Source organism: Canis lupus, chromosome 12 (assembly GCF_003254725.2).
Source record: "Canis lupus dingo isolate Sandy chromosome 12, ASM325472v2, whole genome shotgun sequence".
In the NCBI taxonomy this organism is placed as follows: Eukaryota; Metazoa; Chordata; class Mammalia; order Carnivora; family Canidae; genus Canis; species Canis lupus.
Window position 1 is genome coordinate 24400876 of NC_064254.1, and position 24034 is coordinate 24424909.

Sequence of the window (24034 nt, forward strand, 5' to 3'; positions counted from 1 at the left end):
AAAATATGCTGGGAAAGATAGGATCCCATCCAACCTAATTTAGCCATGCTTCTTGAATTAGTTTGATATAGCACCATCTAGTGGAATGCTGCTATGTTTTTCTCTTTTTGGTTATTTAACTAACAAGAGTCTGAAGATAACTACACTTACTCAGACAAACCATACTCCCTCCTTACTCCACCCCAAAAAGTATTCTTTGGATAAATAACTTTTTTTGCATCACTATTAGCAAGACAATATGCACTGCAGAATCATGTAGACAAAAAAAAAAAAAAAAGAATCATGTAGACATTGACAAGTTCCCATGCATGCAAGAAGCCTAGCCTACCCTGTGGTAAACTGTGCCTTCCACCAGTACTGAGCACAAGGTTGCCACTGGTGGTTTGGATTTGAAACAACAATCATTTTCCAGCTAAGATTCATTTCTGAGAGGATAAGCACTATATTCCATCCTTCTCCCCTTTTTATCTATTCTCTCATTCCTGTGACTGTCTTCAAGTTGCCTGTGGCTCACATTGCCAAGAGCTTTATGTTGCCAATCTTTCTGACCTTTCTCCATTTTTTTGCTTCTTTCTTATAGGAACTAAAGAAAACTTTATTTATAAGAATTACAAAATATTAAAATAACCTTTATAACATCCTACTATATGGTCAGACAGTCTTCTCCTGAAGGTTCCAAAGCTGCCTCAGCCTATATAATTTCTACAAAAATATTACATATGCATATGTTATAACTTAAAGATGATCTAATACAGCAGGGCTCAAATAGGATGGGAGAAACATTTTCCCCCTGTCCTCAATTAGGGGATATTTAAAAATGTCTGGAGATATATATGGTTGCCACAACTGGATCATACTACTGGCATTTAGTGGTTGGAGCCATTGATGCTGCTAAACGTCCTACAAGACATAGAACAGTTCCCCTACAACAAAGTATTACTTAACCCAAAATGTCAGTTGTGCCAAGATTAAGAATTCTTGTTCTAAAATTATTTCCTGGGACACCTGGGTGGCTCAGCGGTTGAGCGTCTGCCTTCGGCTCACAGCATGATCCTGGAGTCCTGGGATAGAGTCCTTCATCAGGCTCCCTGCGTGGAGCCTGCTTCTCCCTCTGCATATGTCTCTGTCTCTCTCTCTCTCTGTGTCTCTCATGAAAAAATAAATAAAATCTTTAAAAAAATAAAATGATTTCCTTACTTTGGAGATAATGAGACTAAAGCCTAAAGAGGATAAATGAATTGCCAAGATTATATGATTTGTAACAGAGAGCCAACACTAGCATATAGTTCTTTGTATTATTTTTGAAGAATTTTTTTATTAGTTTTTTTATTTGCGTGTACTTGACACAAAATGTTGCGTTAGTTTCAGACATACAATATAGTATAGTGATTCATCAAGTTTATATATTATGCTATGCTCACCCCAAGTGTAGCTACCATCTGTCACCATACAGCCCTATTATAATATCACTGACTATATCCCCTATGCTGTGCCTTTTAGTTCCATGACTTACTCATTCCGTAACTGGAACCCTGTATCTCCCGAGCCCATTTATCAATTTTGCCCATCCCACACCCCAACCCCTCTGGCAACTATCAATTTGTTCTCAGTATTTACAGGTATAATTATGCTTTTGTTTATTCATTTTTTTAAGATTCCACATATGAGAAAAATCATATGGTATTTGTCCTTCTCAGCCTGATTTATTTCACTCAGTATAATATTCTCTAGATCCATCCATGTTGCCACAAATGGTATGATCTTGTCCTTTTATGGCTGCATAATATTCTTCTGTGTGTGTGTGTGTGTGTGTACATACACACACTACATCTTCCTTATCCATTCATCTATTGTTAGACTCTTACATTGCTTCCATATCTTGGCTATTGCAAATAACACTTTATTAAGCATAGGGGTGCATATATATTTTCATATATGTTTTTGTTTTCTTCAGGTAAATATCCAATAGTGGGATTATTGGATCATATGGTATTTCTATTTTTCATTTTTTGAGGAAACTCCATACTATTTTCCACAGTAACTGTACCAATTTACATCCCCACCAAGTGTTTTAGGGTTCTCTATTCTCTAATCTTAGTTAACATTTCTTTTTCTTGGGATGCCTGGGTAGCTCAGAGGTTGAACATCTGCCTCCAGCTCAGAGCATGGTCCTGGAGTCCCAGGATTGAGTCCTGCACCAGGCTCCCCTCAAGGAGCCTGCTTCTCCCTCTGCCTATGTCTCTTCCTCTGTGTGTTTGTGTGCCTCTCATGAATAAATAAGCAAAATCTTTTTTTTTAATTTGTTTTAAATTTCTTTTTCTTGTGATTTTTATTTTAACCATCATGACATGTGTAAGGTGATGTCTCACTGTGGCTTTGATTTGCATTTCCCTGATGATTAGTGATGTTGAGTATCTTTTCATGTGCCTATTGGCCATCTGGATGTCTTCTTTGCAAAAATGTCTATGCAGGTCTTCTACCCATTTTTTGAATTGGATTGTTTGGGAGGCTTTTTGGTGTTGAGTTGTATAAGTTCTTTAAATACTTTGGATATTAACCCTTTATCAGATATCATCTGCAAATATCTTCTTTCATTCAGTAGGTTGCCTTTTTTGTTTTGTTGATGGTTTCCTTCACTGTGCCAAAGCTTTTTATTTTGATGTAGTCCCAGAGTTCTTTGTACTTCTTATTGCACATCATGGGTCTCCAGAGAAACAGAACCAGTGGGATTTATATAAAGAGACATTTGAAGAAATTGGCACACACAATTGTAAGGACTGGGAGTCCAAAATCTGCAAGACAGGCTAGCAGGCTGGAGCCCCTGGGAAGAGGTGATTTTGCAGTCTTGAGCTCAAAGGTGATGTGAGGGCAGAAACATCCTTACTCAAAGGACCTCAGTCTTTTCTTTTACGGCCTTCAACTGCTTGGGTGAGATCCACCCATATCACGCAAGGGAATGTGCTTTACTGAAAATCTACTGCTTAAATATTAATCTCATCTAAAAAAAACCTTCACGGCAACATCTGGACTAGTGTTTGACCAAACAACGTGGTATCATAGCCTAGCCGACTTGACATATAAAATTATATGTTTTAGGGTCAGAAAGTCTTTAAGCAGATTTTAAAGCCTCCTCTACTACCTCTTGATAAATGACCTCTCTGAATTCTAATTTAAACAGGGATAAATAATACTACCTACCTTGGGGATAGATCCGGGAATTGTGGAACCTAAAGCTTAATAATATTTGGAGAACTCACTTTAAGAAAAGAAACACAAAATTATGAATATACAGTCAGTTCAACTCTGCATAGGTTCCATGCCCAATGTAGGGCTTGAAGTCAAGAGTAGTGTGCTCTACCAACTGAAGCAGCCAGAAGCCCCAAAATGACATAATGTTTAAAAGTTAACAAATTTTTCAAATATCACATAATGTAAGGGAAATTACATATTTTACTTACAGCTCTGTAATACTTTTACCTTACTTTTTAGGGGTTGCATACAAGTTGATTACCTCTTCATTTGACAATTTTGCAATAGAAAGAATAAACAAATAATTTGGACTATCCTCTAGCATAGATGAAAAATTTTTTTTACACTTTACAGAGTTTTCCTTCAAATTCTTAACTCTTCAGCAGCAATGTAATTTTTAGGATTGTTGTCAACTTTGGAGAAACCTCTATTAAGTTGCTCTGATATCTAAACTATAACATTTCAAGGCATTTCAAGTTTTCTATGGAATGAGTCCTCTTAAATATTCTTTGAAATGACCATATATATTTATATATTTTTTTAAGATTTTATTTATTTATTCATGAGAGACACAGAGAGAGAGGCAGAGACACAGGCAGAGGGAGAAGCAGGCTCTATGTAGGGAGCCTGATGTGGGACTCGATCACGGGACTCCAAGATCATGCCCTGGGCCGAAGGGAGGCGCTTAACTGCTGAGCCACCCAGGCGTCCCTACCATATTTATATTTTTGCTAGAAAACACTCCAAACTGGAATGACCACCATTAATATAACTATATATAGAAGAGATGGCAAAGCACAAAAATATATCCCTTCACAAAATCCTTAACAAAATCTCAGAAATGCCCACTGCCACCCGATAGTTATAATCAGAGAAAATATGACTAAGGAACAGTTGAATTGGGAAGATAATAGTCTTATGATTATGGTTGAAATATTTAACTTTTGCAAATTTAACAGAAATATATACACATGTGAACATGTTGGAAGGTACTCATGCAAACAAACTTTATTAGCTTTATAGTGATCTGCCTCTAACCTAGTTCATTTGGGTTTCGTGAATTTTGAAAGAGGTGAAACAGGGGAAACTGCCTGCTATTTAAACAATCAACAAACGTCACTGAAGAATGATAAACAGAATTGTTGATAATCTTTTAGGATGGTTGATGGGTATGTGGGGATGTTCATTTTACTTTGTGGGCTTGAAATTTTATCTAATACAAAATCGTTTTTTAAGTCATTTGAGATGAAAATATATGTAAAATATTTTAACTGTTGTCTAAGCTGGAATTCCTCTGAATAGATCATAAAATAATTTCTAAGTCACCTCAATAATAATAGTTCATACTAAAAACGTGTATTCTTACACAAAAATTTGTAGTAGACACAGAAATAACTCATATAACTATCAAAAGTACTATAAGAACTCTAACAAAATTTGCTGTTTTTCTGAAATTTTCTTTTTTGTAGGTGTTGTAGGTATCTGAAATAAAACACTTCAGTTCTGAATTTGACATTGGATTTTGTTGGAGACTCTGCAGTGAGCACAGACACACATAGTGACAAGCTGTGAGACATCCGTAATAACGCTGACTCTTGATGGAGCAACAAGCTTGCTGAAGAAGCTGCATGTAGATTCCAGCTTAAATATCAGTGATGCATCAAACCGGAGAATTTCTAACAGTCAAATAAGCATGCAATATGCTTTCTTAGAAATATGCATTTTCCTGTCCCCAAATGCTTCTCTGTACAGCTAACTTAACACAATAGAGCTTTTATCATAGCAACAAAAACTTCAGCTCCTAAGATTTGTCATTGTCCTGGATCAATCACTGTACATTTATTATCACCAATGACTCCCCATTTTAGTTTTTGGATCTTCAGCATAAACACATATTTGGGAAAGTAAGTAGTGAAATAATCAATGTTCATGAATGTGAGGGCGGCAAAATTGGCCTAAAATCTGATAATCATACCTAACCAAGTAATGGTGTCTTCACAATGAAATTACAGAATTATTCTGTTACCTAAAAATAATCCAAAAGAAGTGAAAGCAGAATGACCTGTTTATTTTTTTTTTGACCTGTTTATTTTAATGTGAAGCTATTCCACTGCACTCTTGCAAAAGAAATAAACCCAAGGTTTTGTGAGTGTTAAAACAGTGCATCATCGATTTGAAAATTTTTTCTGTGTGTTTACATGCTTTTAACTTTTTATTGCCTAATGTATAATTTTATACATTAAATATATATGTGTAACATAAAACATAAATGTCATCTAAAATATCCTATGTAAGATATAACATCCTCTGTATTTGGTTAGTTTTATTGCTATACTGCTTAGTTTTAACTGGTTTGATTTCATAATATCAGAAGAAAAAAGTATTGAAAACAAAATCACATGGGTTGGATAATCACACAAAAAGAAAAATACCATTTTGTAAAAAAAAAGAAAAAGAAAAAAACATTTTGTGAATGAATGAAAGATAAAGCATTCTTCATCAAGAGGCTTCTCCTTTGATGTCAGCTTGCCACACATGACAACTTTGCAATAACAAGCCATGCTTCTTCAGTGTACAGGTTATGTTTAAACTTGGGAAAGAGGTCGCATATAATAGTTGGAAAGTTCAGAACTGCAGACCCAGAGAACATTCCATAATGCTGCTCAATAACAATGTGGTCATACAAAATAAATACGATTAAGGAAATAACTTCTGTTAACATTTGCTACTTTTACTTAAATATAAATAAATCCCATTGAAAACATAAGAAGTATTTGCTCATTTCTTATTAATGTATAAAATCTAGGGGGGGAAAATCCTTTCCTGGGCTGATTGCTTCTCTACTGACACGCATTAAGGCATTACTATTATAATTGCTTATGTGGCTCTTAACTTTTTTGTTTTCTAAAGAGCCACACTATGTATGATAGAGACAATAACCAGATTAAACATGCATGCTATGTAGGATATATACACACTATCCAGGAACATTAACATTTTTATTGAATGATTTTACTGGGATACATGTTATTTCCTTTAAAAAAAAAACTTCGTAGTATGTTTTCCCTACTAAATGTAAAATGCCTTTGCAAAACATAACTATTATTCAATTAGAATTCTATAGTCCTTCCTTAAAGTATTTTTAGATGTGTTAATATTCTTATGGATAATAGAATATAAATATTGTTTCTAATTTAGCTTCACATATTGATTCTAAATGAGTTACAAATAAGAAAACTAATGAGACTGAATAGTGCCCAGAAAGCAATTGATATATATGCATGTGTGTATATATATGCATGTATTATATATTCACATACATGTAAATTTGGAATATGATTAAAGTAGAACCTCTCATAAGTAGGGAAAGGAAGGTTTATTCAATAAATGATCCTGAAGTAAATGGTGAATGTAAAATAATTATGTTCCTACTTCAAACTATATTCCATAAAGAATGCAAGATTAATAAAATGTAAAAATTGGACCGAACGTATAAAAGACACAAATATTTTTTATGTTATCTGAAAGAGAAGGACTTTCTAAATCTGCAATTAACAAAAGTGTCAAAGAAAAACTTACTAATGTATAAGTTCTTACATGTATGTCCGCAGTCTTCCTATATGGAGATGATAGTTTCATTAAGATTTTTACCTAGTAGATGGAACTCTTAAAAAAAAAAATCTTTTTTTTAACCTTGTAATGAAATATGTGGTCAGTATTTTTATCTGTTCTATGACATCACTTTTATTTTTCTCATTAGTATTATTCATGCGATCGTCCTTATAGCTCTTTTCACATTTTTTCTTATAAAATCTTTGTGCTGATGTTGTGCCATAGCCTTTCTTCAACATTTATTTTATAATGACATGGTTTTTCTGGTCCAGCTTTTGCAGTTGCATTCATGGATGGTGGGAGGGGCCAGGGTTCCCTGCCAGGCTTCAGACCTTTCAAAGGCCCTCTCTTTGCTGTCATAGAGACCACTGATTCCAGCCAGGATGGCTCCTCTGAGAAGTATTTTGTGGAGCCCTGGTTGTTCCCTGTGGTCCTCTGACCCAAGCTGAGTCTGGAAGGATTTCTGTCACCAGCCCTGCATTCCCAGACCCTTCAGCAGCAGCAGCAAACAATACAGAGCCCTTGCACTTACCAAGGAGCCCATGATCTTTATGGAGTAAGATTCTGCTGGGTTGTTCTGAGATCCACTGCCAGGAGCCCTCTTAGATAGATCTTCTCTGTGCATTGTCTCTGCATCCCAACCTCATGACTTCTGCTGAAACTCACCTTACCTTACCCTTCAGTTGTTAAATTTATGGGTTATAGAGTTTGCATTTTTGGATGAGTTTTTCCTTTTCAGGAAGTGTACTTTTACTGGTACTTTCTGAGATCTGCCACCCATGAGGGGCCTTGACATTTTCCTTGCAATTTCTGTACAATTAATTTCTTTCTTTTTTTTTAAGTTTTATTTATTTATTTTTAATTTATGATAGTCAGAGAGAGAGAGACAGAGACAGAGACAGAGACACAGGCAGAGGGAGTAGCAGGCTCCATGCACCGGGAGCCCAACGTGGGATTCGATCCCTGGTCTCCAGGATTGCGCCCTGGGCCAAAGGCAGGCGCTAAACCGCTGCGCCACCCAGGGATCCCTGTATAATTAATTTCTAACGTAACTTTTAAAAGTCCTTGGTTTCTGCAGGTATTATCTGTTGCCTATTTTACTAAATATGGCAGGGCAGGGCATTCTGCTGTTGCCTTTTGTTTTTCTCCTTGTTGCTTTATTTGATTTCTTAGAGTAAGGGAAAGGCAAATAATGCTTACCTGGATGTTCTCATCAGAGTTACACCCATTGTTGGTACTGTAGATTTGCTCACTCAGTTTAATATGATTCAGATGATCAACCAATTTTTTAGTATATCCTTTGCAATATTTGGGATATAATTAAACTAAATAATTACTTATTCATCTTAAATTCAAATTTATTTACATGTCCTATATTTTTATTGCCAAATCTGACAACCCTAGGCTTTAGGAGCATAATGAAATCCTAATTCTCATTCTTTTATTCAGAAAATGCTTTCCCATCCTCCTTGGGAGTTTCTTTTGATCATCTCTTTCCCTGATACCTTAAAATCGGGGAAATGAAAATATGCTTTGTTGTGCATCTCTTTTTATTCATTGTGTAGGGAAACATTATTGTCCTTTTCAATCTGGATACTTAGAGCTTTTAATTCTAGAAAATATATATGGGATATATTACATATAAAATATATATTTATAAATTATATATAATTTATATAAAGTGTATAATTATAAAATATATATAACCATATAATATATCTTATATAATATCTGTATTATATGTATTATATTAAATACTATTATGTAAACTCACAGTGACCCAGATAGTCCTGGTTATAATAATTCCTTTGATGATGGTGGAGATAATACATATCTCTTCCTTCTTCCACCCAAACTCTTCTTTGCATTGCTGTCCTTTAGGATTTATTAATTTTTAAAATATTTTTTAGCAAAGAATCAGGAGAAAAGTGAATATCATTCAGTATTCTTTTTCACAAAATTCCTGATTATTTTTGTCATAATTACAAATGTATTCCTCTAAATGGATTTTTATTATTTATTTATTTATTTTTAAAGTAGGCCCCATGCTCAGTGTGGAGCCCAATACAGGGCTTGAACTCACAACCCTTATATCAAGACCTGGGCTCTGCCTGGAGCCCTAGAGCATTTCGATGCTCAATGTGGAGTCCAGTTGACTTGGGTTTCTCCTTCCTTCTCCCTCTGCCCTTCCTTCTGCTCTCTCTCTCAAATAAATAAGTAAGTCTTAAAAGAAAAAAAAAACTAAAAGGGATCATAGAATCTATTGCCTCATTTTACAGATGTGGAAGTTAATGCAGGAGAAGTTAAGAGTCCAGGTATTGTTGTGTTTCAGATACATAAGTTTAGCAGATTCATTACCTCTATGTAAGTGTGGTCTGCCTACAGAGGAAAACCCAAAGTAAGGGAAAAGGTAAATTAGGAGAATGAGAAATGAGTTTCTAGGCCCCCTGTAACATCTTAATTCATAAAACACTACAACAGACCCAGATCTCAAAGTAAAGCCTCAGGATACATTCCCCGCCCCGCAACAGTCAAAAAAGAAAACTTGCTTTGAGCCCTAAACCAATCAGCAAACAACATCCCCTTTTTCCAACCTTCCTATTATAATCAGTTCCCTACTTCACAAAACACCCACGAAGAGCACTTGATCAAAGTATTAATACTGTCTTTCTTTTTATTTATTTTGTCATAGGAGAAAAGACACTTATTCTGACCCATAAACACCTAACACTTATTTTAAAAGTTCTCCCTCAGGGCACCTGGGTGACTCAGTTGGTTAAGCATCATTTCTTGATTTTGGATCAGATCATATCTCAGAATTGTGAGATTGAGCCCCACTTTGGGCTCTGCACTGGGCGTGAAGCCTGCTTAAGATTCGCTCCCTCCCTCTGCTTTCCTCCCCAACTCTCCCTCCCTCTCTCCAAAATAAACCTGTACACCTGGGTGGCTCAGTCAGTTGGGTGGCTGCCTTCAGCTCAGGTCATGATCTCAGGGGTCCTGGGATGGAGCCCTGCAGTGGGCTCAGCTCGTTCCTCAGTAGGGAATCTGCTTCTCCCTCTTGCCTCTTCCCCTCCCCAGCTTATGCTCAAGTTCTCTCACTCTCTCAAACAAACGAATAAAATCTTTAAAAAAAAAAAAAAAGGAAAGGAAAGAAAAAGAAAGAAAATGGAAAGATAAGCTACAGACTAGAAGAAAATATTTGCAAATCACATATTTGAATATGTGAATTTGAATATATTCAAAGAATTTGAATCCAGAATAAACAACTCTTAAAATTCAATAATAAGAAAACAATGTAAATAATGGGCAGAAGACTTTAACAGGCATGACCAAGAAGATATATGGATGGCAAATATATACATAAAAAGGGGATCCCTGGGTGGCGCAGCAGTTTAGCGCCTGCCTTTGGCCCAGGGCGCGATCCTGGAGACCCGGGATCAAATCCCACGTCGGGCTCCCCGTGCATGGAGCCTGCTTCTCCCTCTTCCTGTGTCTCTGCCTCTCTCTCTCTCTCTCTCACTCTCTCTCTCTGTGACTATCATAAATAAATAAAAATTAAAAAAAATATATATATATACATAAAAAGATTTTCAACATCTTTAGTAATTAAGTTAATACAAATTAAAATCACAATGTGACATTGCTACACACCTATTAGAATACCTAAAATGAAAAAGACTCTCCCAGGGGCACCTAGATGGCTCAGTCAGTTAAGAGTCTGATTTTGTTTGGCTCAGGTCATATGTCAGGGTCTTGGGATGGAGCCCTGCAGCAGTTTCCTTGCTCAGCTCGGAGTCTACTTGTCCTTCTTCCTCTGTTCCTCCCCCCAATGTGTGATCATGCTCGCTCTCTCTCTCTCTCTCTAATAAATAAATAAAATATTAAAGAAAAAGAAAAAAGACTATCCCTGCAACAATTTTTGAATTGAAAGACATGAACGTATTTGGGCTACAGCCACATATTTATTGTTTGTTTTCCAAGAGTTTAACTGAATGAGTCTCACCTGCAACATTTCACAGTAGTGTTCCACTGAGCTCTCACCAGCATGTTAAAAAATTGTTCAAATGCAAATCTCTCCTAGACATCTACGAAGTTTTAAAATGGTTAATTTACATGCAGCTTTTGGGTCTACCATCTTAGCAGATGTTTCTTTTTCTCAACTTTTATCTGCAAGTCCCAAATTTATTTGGTGCAGATGCACCTGCAGTTGTAGTGCACTTTGTGGAACATAAGCAATCAAATGCCATGTTCTCATTTAAACCAGCAAAAACAGGCCTCCAAAAGAGAAAGTAAATATCTGCTGCACTCAAGTAACAGAGATAAAGTCAGCTGAAAAATTAACAGACAATATTTCTCCCAAAGAAATACCCACTTGTAGAGGCAAGGTGACCTTGGTGACTACTGCTTTCTTATTTACACAATGAGAAAATTTGTTCTCTAAAATCATAGAGTAACAGCTTTGTTGTTTGAAAATCTATTGGTAAGAATGAAATATCCCTCCTTTGGCTGGTCATTGTGACACAGAGAACCAGCCTCATACCAAACTAAGTGCAGGGCTACAGATAGGGGGATTCTGTGTCAACAATTAGTATCTATGTTAATTCTGTAGTTTCCAAGTTAACAGGACTCTGGATCTACTTTGTAGCCCAGATGTGACATGAACTCTTTGCACACAGACCTAACTGCCTTTGTACCTCAAAATACTGTTTCACCTCCCTCCCTTTCTTAAAATTTTCAAATAACTCTATTCCTTTGTCTTGTGATGTGCCTCATAGTTCCTCTGTTGCATGATCTCACTCATTGGAGGCCATAGCAAAATCAAAATTACAAAGGAAATTTGTGGGACTACAGATTTGTTAGGTGATCTTGGGCTCATAGGGCTAGGGGGAAAAACTTTAAATAATATCCTCAGAGGGCACCTGGGTGGCTTAGCAAGATAAGCATCTGCCTTTGGCTCAGGTCATGATCCTAGGGCCCTGGGATGGAGCCCCACCTAGGGTAGTCTGATCTCCTCTCCCACGTCCCTTGTGCTCTCTCGCTTTCTCTCAAATAAATAAAATCTTTAAAAAGTATATTATCAGTGGGGGATCCCTGGGTGGCTCAGCAGTTTAGCACCGCCTTCAGCCCAGGGTTGATCCTGGAGACTCAGGATCGAGTCCCGCATTCGGCTCCCTGCATGGAGCCTGCTTCTCCCTCTGCCTGTGTCTCTGTGTCTCTGTGTCTCTCATGAATAAATAAAATCTTTTTTAAAAAATTATTATCAGTAAACCTTTGTTTTCATAAACTGTACCTGTTCACAATCATTCGTGTGTAAATATTGAAGAGAAAAAAGTGGGCCACTATTTTGGTAAGAAAGTGTCTGAGCACAGTTTAGCGCCTGCCTTTGGCCCAGGGCGCGATCCTGGAGCCCTGGATCGAGTCCCACGTGGGGCTCCCGGTGCATGGAGCCTGCTTCTCCCTCCTCCTGTGTCTCTGCTCTCATTCTCTCTCTCTATCATAAATAAATAAATAAATCTTAAAAAAAAAAGAAAGAGCATTTTAACACCACTAATCTACATCATCTAGATCAGTATTTGTACAAAAGGAAAAAAGTAGAGAAAAGGTAGGGAGAGGGAAACGCTGATTGAGAGAGAAACGTCATCTATTATACTAGGCTAGTACAGTAACAGCTTAGAGGAACACAAGAGCCACCATTCAGAGCCCCTCCCCACTCTTCAAATATGCGGGTGAGTCTCAGGAGCGACGAGAACTACAACTCCCAGCTTCCCGCGCGGCGCGAGGGAGGCGGGCCCAGACTGCGCGACAGAGGCTCGGGGGTGGAGCGGGCCACAGCAGGTCGCTCCGCCTTTTGACGCGGTTTCGCACCTCTTTCCGCCCGCGGCCTCGGCGGCGTCGGCGGCGTCGGCGCTCACGCAGGGGCGGGTCACGGCGGCGCGAAGCGGTGCTGGGCGGGAAGGCAAGTCGTGGCGGCGGCGGCGGCGGCGGCGGGCGCAGCAGCGACGGCGGCGGCGGCGGGGCCCGCAGGAGCGGCGGTGCTGTCAGTTAGGCCGTCGGAGAAATGGGAGACCCGGGGTCGGAGGTGAGTGGTCGGGCGTCGGGCCGCGGCATGGCATGGCGAGCCGAGCCGAGCCGAGCCGGGAAGGGAAGGGCTTTGTGTTTGGCGGAGCGTGAGGCCTGGTGCGCGGCGGCAGCCCCGCGGCGGGGCGAGAGGCTCGGCGGCTCGGGCCGAGCCCAGCGGGCGGGCCCGGTGCGGGTGTGAAGGAGGACCCGGCGGCAACAATGGCCGCCCGGCGGCCCCCGGCTCCCTGCGCCGGCCCCGGAGCTCCCCGTGGCAGCTGCCCCGGCCGCGAGAGCGACATTTTGAGACAGGCTCGCCCCTGGGCGGGGAGCGTGCATCCCTCCTCCTCGAGGAGACGGGGGGATGCGCGGGGGCCGGTGAGAGGTTCCCGGCGGCGTCCGCTGCCTGTGGCTCCACGTCTGCAGAGGCATCCCCCGCCTCCATCGGCTCTGCGTGCGCTCGGCTCCACTCGCTTTCCTCGAGAGCTTGCTGCTAGAGCGCTCCCCGTTTTCGTTCCTTCGGGGACAGTCTCTTCCTCCGAGGCTGTGGCTGCATAGCTAAGCGTGTCCTGGCTTGTTTTTATAGATGATAGAATCTGTCCCTCCAGCTGGGCCCGAGGCGTCTGAGGCAACGACGGATGAAAACGAAGATGACATTCAGTTTGTTAGCGTAAGTAGCAACGATATTCGGGTTTTCCTCGGAATCCCGAGACCGTGCGTTTAGGTAAGCCCGTTATGTGAGGATACCTCACCTGCGCGTTCTCCATTGAGCCGCCGTGTATGAAGGTCTGGTAGGTGCACCAGACACTTGGGGGCTTGGCGTAGGGTTAGGAAATTGACCAGAGGAGGTCTCTGAGCACCTGCACTGGACACCGCAAAGACTGTTCGAAAAAACATGCCTCACATTTAATCATGCTTCCTGTGCCTTCTTAGCGCCATTTTATGCTTAACCTACGCAAAGTTCCGGTCTCTCAAGAGTGTCCTCTAAGAGATGACCTGCAGGTTCGAGGGAAGGGGCCGCTAACAGATGAGGAAGGAGGTAGAAAACAAGAAGGGTTGCAGGAACTCAAAATCTGAGCGTTCTCTAGTTTCATGACATGAAGGCAAATAGCTTGAAGACTTCACCCACCTCTGACATCATCATGTTACAGCATAGTGCAAGTACAACATCTACTGAATCAGAATTTGAAGGCGGAACCCAGGAATCTCTACCAAGGGACATATGGCTCTCTGAACCATGCTTTTGTATTGGTTTAGGGGAAAAGGGGTCCTGATGTATTTTGGGATGGTCTTCACCCAAAACTAAAGTTTTACAAAGACACTGTTTAACGTGGTATCTTAGTAGCTAAAAACTTTTCCAAAGCAGTAATTAGTTGAAGTTTGCTATTAAAGATGTATAATTTTTCTTTAAATGAGTGCCTGTTTAATGTTTGTTAATTACTCTCTAGGTTTAGGGCAACTTGATAAAAACAGTTTTCTTTTTCAAATATCAGTTGTTCTCTAAATCAAATAAAATCCCATCTTTAAACATTGTGGTAGTAACACATGGTTTTTTGTCCTAGTAGTGTGGTAGAGAAATTCTTTGCAAGAACATTTCCTTGACATTTTTCCCCGTTAACAGTACATATAGTAACCCCCCCTCTTTTTTTTTTTTTTTTTGATACCCAAGACCTTATAAATAAAGGGGTACCAAGAGAAGTTGTATGTTGATTCTGCCTTCCCTGTGTTGTGGATTAAGTGATGTAGCTATGGAAATTGAAGAGCCACAGTGTCTGTTTTTTGTACTGAAAAGTATTTGGAAGGAATATTTCATGGGTCTTCGGGAAAAATAATTTTGGTTCTTCCTGAGTATAGTATAAAAAAGAAATGACAGGACGCCTGGGTGGTTCAGTGGTTGAGCATCTGCCTTTGGCTCCCGTCATGATCCCAAGGTCTTAGGCTCCACATCAGGCTCCTCACAGGGAGCCTGCTTCTCCCTCTGCCTGTGTCTCTGTCTGTCTCTCTCATGAATAAATCTAAAAAAAAAAAAAAAAAAAAAAGAATGAGACATTATAATCTTGATGCTATTTTGTGCAAGTAGAACTAGGAGTGACATAGGTGTTATGACACATTCCTTTGAGAAAAGGAATCTACAAAATTAAGATTGGAAACATAATTGGGTGTAAGTTTATATACTCTGGAATAAATTATCACAAATTTTTACTGAGTTAACGCATCAGCTTTCTTTCAGTTGAGGCTTAAAAATCTCTAAATTTAACTTAAAGTATAATCTTTTGTATATTTGCATCCAGAGTTTTGTACATCCAACTTGATAGAACTTATTAGTTTTCTTTCCAAAAAGGATCCAATATTGGACAGCTCCATAAGGAGAAGCAAATTACACAGGCATACCATGTTTTATTGCCCTTGATTTTATTGTGCTTTGCAAATACTGTATTTTTTACAAATTGAAGGTTTGTGGCAATCCTGTGTCAAGCAAGTTGGTTGGCACCATTATTCCAACAGCATCTCCTCACTTTGTGTCTTTCTCACATTTCAGCAATTCATACAGTTTTTTTTTTTTTTTTTTTAATATTTTATATAATCATGAGAGACTTTCTGCCCCTGGACACTGCCGAGTAAGCATCGTTAAAGTCTCCCCTCTCACCGCTGTCATGTCTAAGTCAGAGTCTCCTAAAGAGCCTGAGCAACTGCAGAAGCTCTTCATTGAAGGTTTGAGCTTCAAAACCACTGATAAGAGTTTGAGGAGCCATTTTGAGCAATGGGGGACGCTTACAGACTGTGTGGTAATGAGATACCCCAACACCAAGCGCTCCAGAGGCTTTGGGTTCATCACGTATGCCACTGTGGAGGAGGTGGACGCAGCCATGAATGCTCAGCCGCACAAGGTAGACGGAAGAGTCGTGGAACCAAAGAGGACTGTCTCCTGAGAAAATTCTCAAAGACCTGGTGCCCACTTAACTGTGAAAAAATATTTTTGTTGGTGGCATTAAGACACTGAAGAACATCATCTAAGAGATTATTTTGAATAGTATGGGAAAATTGAAGTGATTGAGATCATGACTGACCGAGGCAGTGGCAAAAAAAGAGGTTTTGCTTTTGTGACATATGACAACCATGACTGTAGACAAGATTGTCATTCAAAAACACCATACTGTGAATGGCTACAACTGTGAAGTAAGGAAAGCCCTATCGAAGCAAGAGATGGCTAGTGCTTCGTCCAGCCAAAGAGGCCGAAGTGGTTCTGGAAACTTTGGTGGTGGTTGTGGAGGTGGTTTTGGTGGGAATGACAACTTTGGTTGTGGAGGGTACTTCAGTGGTTGAGGTGGCTTCCGGGGCAGTCGAGGTGGTAGTGGATATGGTGGCAATGGGGATGGCTAGAATGGGTTTGGTAATGATGGAAGCAACTTTGGAAGTGGTGGAAGCTATAACGATTTTGGCAGTACAACAATCAAACCTCAAATTTTGGATCCATGAAAGGAGGAAATTTTGGAGGCAGAAGCTCTGGTCCCTGTGGTTAATTACTGCCAGGAAACAAAGCTTAGCAGGAGAGGAGAGCCAGAGAAGTGACAGGGAAGCTACAGGTTACAACAGATTTGTGAACTCAGCCAAGTACAGTGGTGGCAGGGCCTAGCTGCTACAAAGACATGTTTTAGACAATACTCATGTGTATAGGCAAAAAACTCGAGGACTGTATTTGTGACTAATTATATAACAAATTATTTTAGTTTCTGTTCTGTGGAAAGTGTAAAGCATTCCAACAAAGGGTTTTAATGTAGTGGTTTTCTTGTTTGTTTTTTTTTTGCACCCATGCTGTTGATTGCTAAATGTAAGTCTGATCTTGATGCTGAATAATTGTGTCTTTAAAAAAAAAAAAAAAATCATGAGAGAGAAAGAAGCAGAGACACAGGCAGAGGGAGACGCAAGCTCCAAGCAGGCAGCCCGATGTGAGACTCGATCCCGGGACTCCAGGATCACGCCTCAGGCCAAAGGCAGGCACTAAACCACTGAGCCACCCAGGGATCCCTCACAATATTTCTAACTTTTTCATTATTATATTTGTTTTAGTGATCTATGATCAGTGATGATAACTCACTGAAAATGATGGTTAGCATTTTTTAGCAACAAAGTATTTTTTAATAAAGCTGTGTACCTTTTTTAGACATAACACTATTACATACTTAATAGACTACAGTATAGTATAAACATAACTTTTATATGCACTGGAAAACCAAAAAATTCATTTGATTCACTTTATTGTGATACTTTATCATTGTGGTCTGTAGTATTTCAGAGGTATGCTTGTATGCTCTAAGTAGAATTGAAGTATCAGAAGAGAGTAAAAAATATTCCTACTACCTTTATTTAATTTTCTGTTGTGTTTTGGGTTTTTTTTTTTAAGATTTTATTGTTGGAGCACCTGGGGTGGTTCAGTCGGTTAAGCTTCTGCCTTCAGCTTGGGTCCTGGTCCCAGAGTCCTGGGATCGAGCCCCACCTTGGGCTCCCTGCTCAGCAAGGAGTCTGCTTCTCCTTCTCCCTCTGACTCTCTCCCCTGCTCATGTTCTCTCTCTCTCGATTACCCTCTTTCAAATAAATAAAATCTTAAAAAAAAAAAAAAAAAAGATTTTATTGTTAACTAATTGACACATCCAACATGGAGCTCAAACCTACACCGTGGGTCAAGAGTCACATGCTTCTACTGAGCCAGCCAGGCACCTCTCTATTGCCACACACACACAAAAAACAGTGGTAATTTTTTTTTTTTTTTTTAAACAGTGGTAATTTAATTCTACTTTAAAATCACTCAGAGAGGGACGCCTGGGTGGCTCAGCGTTTAGCGCCTGCCTTTGGCCCAGGGCATGATCCTGGGGTCCAGGGATCAAGTCCCGCATCAGGCTCCAGCTTGTGTCTCTCCTCTCTCTCTTGTGTCTCTCATGAATAAATACATAAAGTCTTTTAAAAATAAATAAAAATAAAATAAAATCACTCAGAGACAGAATTTACTTCTCTTTGTGACTCCATCGTATGCTGGGATCCACCAGGATATACCTATTTCTCTGCTTTTTTACAGTACCACCCAATAAAGATGAAATGCTGTTGGGTACAGTTCTCTGAGTGAGGGTTCTTCAGATGCAAAAAGTTACTACTTAATGTATCTATAATTATGGATTCCTTAGTCTCCATATAAATCTCTTTCCAGCCTTCAGTCTACGTGATAGCATAGCATCCTCTTTGTGTTCTACCATACCATCTATATGTTGATGCAGCTAAATAAACACAATATGCTGAAAGGAATGATAAAAATTTGTAGATAAAAAGAGCTCTTACCTTTGATATAAATTTTATTGTAATATACATACAGAATAGCGTACTTCCTGATTGTTGGTCTTGCCTTCACCCTATTTTAGTACTACATACCTATTTATTTGGATTATCTTGTTACTAGTCTTCCCACACTAAATACTTTGCTGATCTTGAAACCCAGCTCTAATGTTCCTGATCTAGGTTTCTGACCCAGGTATTTAGGGCCAGTGTGTGTTGCAGGTAGTATGTATGTAAAGAAAGAATTGAGAAACTCAGGGGTTGATGTTTGTTTGTATAAGGCTATGAAGAATAAAGCAGAGCTATTTAAGAATTCTGATTTTTGGGACACCTGGTGGCTCAGCGGTTGAGTGTCTGCCTTCGGCCTGGGGTGTGATCCTGGAGTCCCAGGATCTAGTCCCACATCGGGCTCCCTGCATGGAGCCTGCTTCTCCCTCTGCCTCTGTGTATGCGTCTCTCTCTCTCTGCCTCTCATGAATAAATAAGTAAAATATTAAAAAAAAAAAACAACTGATTTTTGAGCTTAGATATCTAAAAGATTATTGGTAGTCATCTAGTTAAAAAAAAAAAAATAGTACCGTGATAAGTCTTTTTAATGCTCTCCCTATACTATTTCCCATTTCCTAAGGAATCCACATGGCTTTATTCCTCTATGTAGATTTAGTTTCTCTTTGGGTCTTGTTATCATTACTTATTCATCTACTCTGAGTCTTTTTCTGTGCTGGTTTTGTTTCTGATTATTTTGTGCCACCTGTAAGACTTTTTCTAAGGAACAACAACAAAAACCTACTGATTATAGATGCAAGTTTGGTTTGAATGGTTTTCATGACTTGTAAATTTAATCAATTCTTTTTTAGGAAGGACCATCAAAATGTGTTCTTGAATACAATTATCTAGTCTGTAGTGATAATGAAAAGCCTAGCACCTGTCATAATGATGTAAGTATGTTATATTTGTGGTTTTTCAGTTCCGTAAGTGCAAAGTGTGTTGGAAGTGGCTTGAACTGGCTTGCAAGAACTGATTGTTAGATTTTTCAGTTTTGTGAGCTAATTTTGTAAACCATTATTAAAATTAAAGTATATTAAAAAGATTAAAGTATATAAACTTACAAGGAAATAAATTGTTATATTTAAGGTAGAAAATACTCAAAACTCATCATATCTTAATTTGAGGTTACTTATACCTATTGTATCTGAATGGTAAAAAAAAACTATATAACAGCACACTCCTGCAACATAATTAGAATACTTACACCAAGGGAAATGTCAAACTACAATTTGGGGCTTGATGTATTATTTATTGATTATGTAAACTTTAAAAAGTGATGGATAAAATGTTTATGCAGATTAAGCCCAAAAATTTGATACACCTCTAAATTGCTAGACTGTATGCTATATGAAAAATTGAGGAAACCTTGCAGTACTTGAAAATTCTTTTTTAATTTAACAAAGATATTGATATTGATGAGTGGGTAGTGTTCTGGTATACATCTTCATTTTTTCACTTTTCGTCTTATTAAGGAAAAATATTAACCACTTTTCACATTAGAACTATACTCATTTGGGGATCCCTGGGTGGTGCAGCGGTTTAGCGCCTGCCTTTGGCCCAGGGCACGATCCTGGAGACCCGGGATCGAATCCCACGTCGGGCTCTCGGTGCATGGAGCCTGCTTCTCCCTCTGCCTATGTCTCTGCCTCACTCTCTCTCTCTCTTTCTCTCTATCATAAATAAATTTAAAAAAAAAAAGAACTATACTCATTTGTAAATCATATGAGCAACTTCTTCGTCCAATTGGATGATAATCAGACATAGTCTGATTTTGTAACATTATTGATTATAAAATTTTAAAAACGGGTGCCTTGGCTGGCTCAGTCAGGAGGATCATATAATTATTGATCTCAGGGTCGTGAGTTGGAGCCCCACATTGGGTGTAGAGATTGCTAAAAAAGTAAACGAACTTAAAAAAAAATGATAGTGAATTTTTTAAGAAATAGCAAGTCATATTGAAGTTATAGGTACAAACCAAAAATCAAGGTAAGTATTTTAATTCAAAATTTATTTCTAAAATTATTTAAAATCACTAGCAGAAGTTTTTACATTAACCCTTAAAGTGTTGTCAAGAGCTTTACTTATATATGTAAAATTATTTTTCAGATTCTGTTCCCTAAAATGCCAAAACGGCAGGGAGATTTTTTGCGTTTTTTAAATGTGAAGAAGGTGAAAACAGACACAGAAAGTAGTAATAACAAAAGTCAATGTGAATTGTCTAAGTCAAAGGAACCGAATTTCAAATACGTTGAACAGCCAATCACTGAAGAAAATCCATCATGTTCATCAAAGGAAGAAACAGATAATCTTGTGCTTCCAGATTGTTGGAATGAAAAACAAGCATTGATGTTTACAGAACAATACAAATGGCTTGAAATAAAAGAAGGTAAATTAGGATGTAAAGATTGTTCAGCAGTTCGGCATTTGGGATCGAAAGCAGAAAAGCATGTCCATGTGTCCAAGGAATGGATTGCATATTTAGTAACTCCAAATGGCAGTAATAAAACTACTAGACAAGCTTCTCTGCGGAAGAAAATTAGGGAACATGATGTTTCTAAAGCCCATGGTAAAATCCAGGATTTGTTAAAGGAATCAATTAATGACTCAATTTCTAATTTAGTGCATAAACAAAATAATAAAAATATTGATGCTACTGTAAAAGTTTTCAATACTGTTTACAGTTTAGTAAAACATAATAGACCTTTATCTGATATTGAGGGGGCAGTAGAATTACAAGAGAAAAATGGAGAGGTCAACTGTTTAAATACGCGATACAGTGCAACAAGAATAGCAGAACACATCGCAAAAGAAATGAAAATGAAGATATTTAAGAATATTATAGAAGAAAATGCCAAAATCTGCATCATAATTGATGAGGCATCTACAGTTTCAAAGAAAAGCACTCTAGTGATTTATCTCCAGTGCACAGTTCATTCGGCTCCCACACCAGTTATGTTGTTTGTTGCTTTAAAAGAATTGATGTCAACCACAGCAGAGTATATTTTCAATACAGTATTGAGTACTTTAAATGATTGTGGCTTTACTGATGAATATTTGAAAGCAAACTTAATTGCATTTTGTTCTGATGGTGCTAATACAGTGTTGGGAAAAAAGTCTAGAGTAGCTACAAAGTTGTTAGAAAATTTTCCTAAAATCATTATTTGGAACTGTTTAAACTATCGATTGCATTTGTCACTTGATGATTCAATATCTGAAATAAAACAAGTTAATCATTTTAAACTATTTCTTGATAAAATTTATTCCATTTATCACCAGTCTAATAAAAATCAAAACAAGCTTTTAGAAACTGTAGCTAAAGATCTTGAAATTGAAATTATTAAAATTGGCCGGGTAATGGGACCAAGATGGGCGGCATGTAGTTTACAAGCGGCTACTGCTGTATGGCATGCATATCCTGTATTATATATGCATTTTTCTAATTCTCACTCTGGTTTGGCAAAGAGATTAGCTAACATTAATTTTTTGCAAGACCTGGCTTTAATGATTGACATTCTTGAAGAATTTTCACTACTTTCAACTGCATTACAGTCAAGATCAACTAATATTCAAAAAGCACAAAAATTAATCAAACGCACCATAAGAGCTTTGGAAAATTTAAAAATTGGTACTGGAAAGCATGAGTCTCAAATTGAAGGTTTGATTAAGTCAGATAAGTTTAAAGATATTCCATTTAATAAAAATAATAAATTTAATGCTCTTCCTAGAAGTATGTTACTAGAAAATATAATTGAACACATGCACTTACGCCTTGTATCTGACAGAAACCACAATGAAAGTATTTTTGATTATTTTGACTTGCTAGAACCTTCTGCATGGCCTTATGAAGAAGTAACTTCACCATGGATAGCTGGTGAAAAAAAATTATTTCATCTATGTGAAATTTTAAAATATGAAATTGATTTGAGTGATTTTCGGGAATTTGTAAATAATAATATAAAATCAAACAATGTTTCCATTCCAACAACTATACAGAAAGCTAAAAAGATAGTTAACACTATTGCAATCAATAATGCTGAAGCTGAAAGAGGATTCAATTTAATGAATATAATTTGTACAAGGGTGAGAAATAGTTTAACAATAGATCACATATCAGATTTAATGACAATAAATTTATTGGGGAAAGAGTTAACAGATTGGGATGCAACACCATTTGTAAAGTCCTGGTCAAATTGTAATCATAGGTTGGCTACAGATACAAGAGTTAGGCAAAAATCAACAAAAACCTATGAGAATCAGCTGGCTATATGGAACTTACAATAAAGGATATTGTATATGTTTTTACCATTTGTAATTGTGTGCTACACATCTTTTATATATTAAAAAATTTTTTGAAAGCCAATTGTTAAACTTTTATTAACACATTGTTTAAAAGGCATTCTCCAAAGAGATGAACTTGATTGTTGTTTTTAGGAGCTTTATAATTTTTTTTAGAGATTGAAACAGTGGACCATGATGTATATTCCAAGGAGTCCTATACAGAGTATCCAACCATTTCCATTTCTGCTGTCTTACTTTTAGTAAGGTTGCAAAAGAATTACAATCCAGTAAGTTCTAAGCCCTGGAAATTATATAAAATAAATGAGAAATGGAATAAAAACTGCAAGCCTTTTGGCTTTTACTCATTTCTGTATCTGTGCTAATACAGTAATCTATAGGTATGTGTGGCCATTAAGCACTTGAAATGAGCTCAGTAGGACTAAGTGAATTTTTTTATTTAATTAAATATAAAAAAGCAATGAAGGGAGGCAGCCCGGGTGGCTCAGCGGATTAGCGCCACTTGCAGCCCAGGGTGTGATCCTGGAGACCCCGGATCAAGTCCCGCATTGGGCTCCCTGCATGGAGCCTGCTTCTCCCTCTGCCTGTGTCTCTGCCTCTCTCTCTCTCTCTCTCTCTCTCTCAATAAATAAAAGAAAATCTTAAAAAAAAAAAAAAAAAAAAACTGAAGGGACACACCTGGATGGCTCAGTGGTTGAGCATCTGCCTTTGGCTCAGGTTGTTATCCTGGGGCCCTGGGACTGAGTTCCACATCAGGCTCCCTATGGGGAGCCTGCTTCTCCCTCTGCTGATGTCTCGGCCTCTCTGTGACTCTCACATGAATAAATAAAATCTTAAAAAACAAAAGCAATTAAAATATTTTCAATTCAATTTTTTTCAAAATATAGTTACCTTGCTTGTGATTATTGTAGTATGCCTGTCAAACTCCTGTGTCGTGTAATACTACATAAAAACATCACTGAATTGATGTCAACAGATGGGATTTAGTGCACATTTTTTTCTATGAATCAATGTAACATAGAATCTTTACCTGAGCATTTCATACAGATAACAGGAATTACAGTGATACTTCTATAAATCATAATTGATCATTAAAATACTTATTTTTCTAGTTCAGACATGAATACTCTTTTTTTTTTTTTTTTTATGATAGTCACACAGAGAGAGAGAGAGAGAGGCAGAGACATAGGCAGAAGGAGAAGCAGGCTCCATGCACTGGGAGCCTGACGTGGGATTCGATCCCGGGTCTCCAGGATCGCGCCCTGGGCCAAAGGCAGGTGCCAAACCGCTGCGCCACCCAGGGATCCCGAATACTCATTTTTTAATTTAAAATGAAGGCATACTGAAAAAGAAGTAGAGATGCAGAAGCTAGTACTACAACTGGAACAATTAACTGGAATTAAGTTACAGATTTCATGATGAATGGTAATTACAGTTGGCTGTCGCAGAT

General features: G+C 38.2%; 2 protein-coding genes and 1 long non-coding RNA gene across 8 annotated transcripts in view; 2 read left to right on the plus strand and 1 right to left on the minus strand.

Annotated features, from left to right (window-relative positions):
• The window catches only part of BEND6 (BEN domain containing 6), a 59290-nt gene extending 53271 nt beyond the window's left edge, over positions 1 to 6019 (plus strand). For all 6 annotated transcript variants that reach the window (XM_049092209.1, XM_035698106.2, XM_049092207.1 and 3 more), the window contains one exon: positions 4719 to 6019. The gene's annotated coding sequence lies outside the window, so the exon portion shown is untranslated. The remainder of the gene's footprint in view (positions 1 to 4718) is intronic.
• Positions 6020 to 12765: 6746 nt separating this feature from the next.
• KIAA1586 (KIAA1586 ortholog) lies at positions 12766 to 22648 on the plus strand. Its single transcript, XM_049092212.1, has 4 exons — positions 12766 to 12940; positions 13505 to 13588; positions 19098 to 19178; positions 20395 to 22648. The coding sequence occupies exons 1-4, from the start codon at positions 12920 to 12922 to the stop codon at positions 22567 to 22569; spliced, it is 2361 nt and encodes a 786-aa protein (XP_048948169.1). The 5' UTR covers positions 12766 to 12919; the 3' UTR covers positions 22570 to 22648.
• Positions 14545 to 24034, minus strand: part of LOC125752223 (uncharacterized) — a 39023-nt gene continuing 29533 nt past the window's right edge. Inside the window, exon 4 of the long non-coding RNA XR_007401199.1 lies at positions 14545 to 14933. This is a non-coding gene — a long non-coding RNA (uncharacterized LOC125752223). The remainder of the gene's footprint in view (positions 14934 to 24034) is intronic.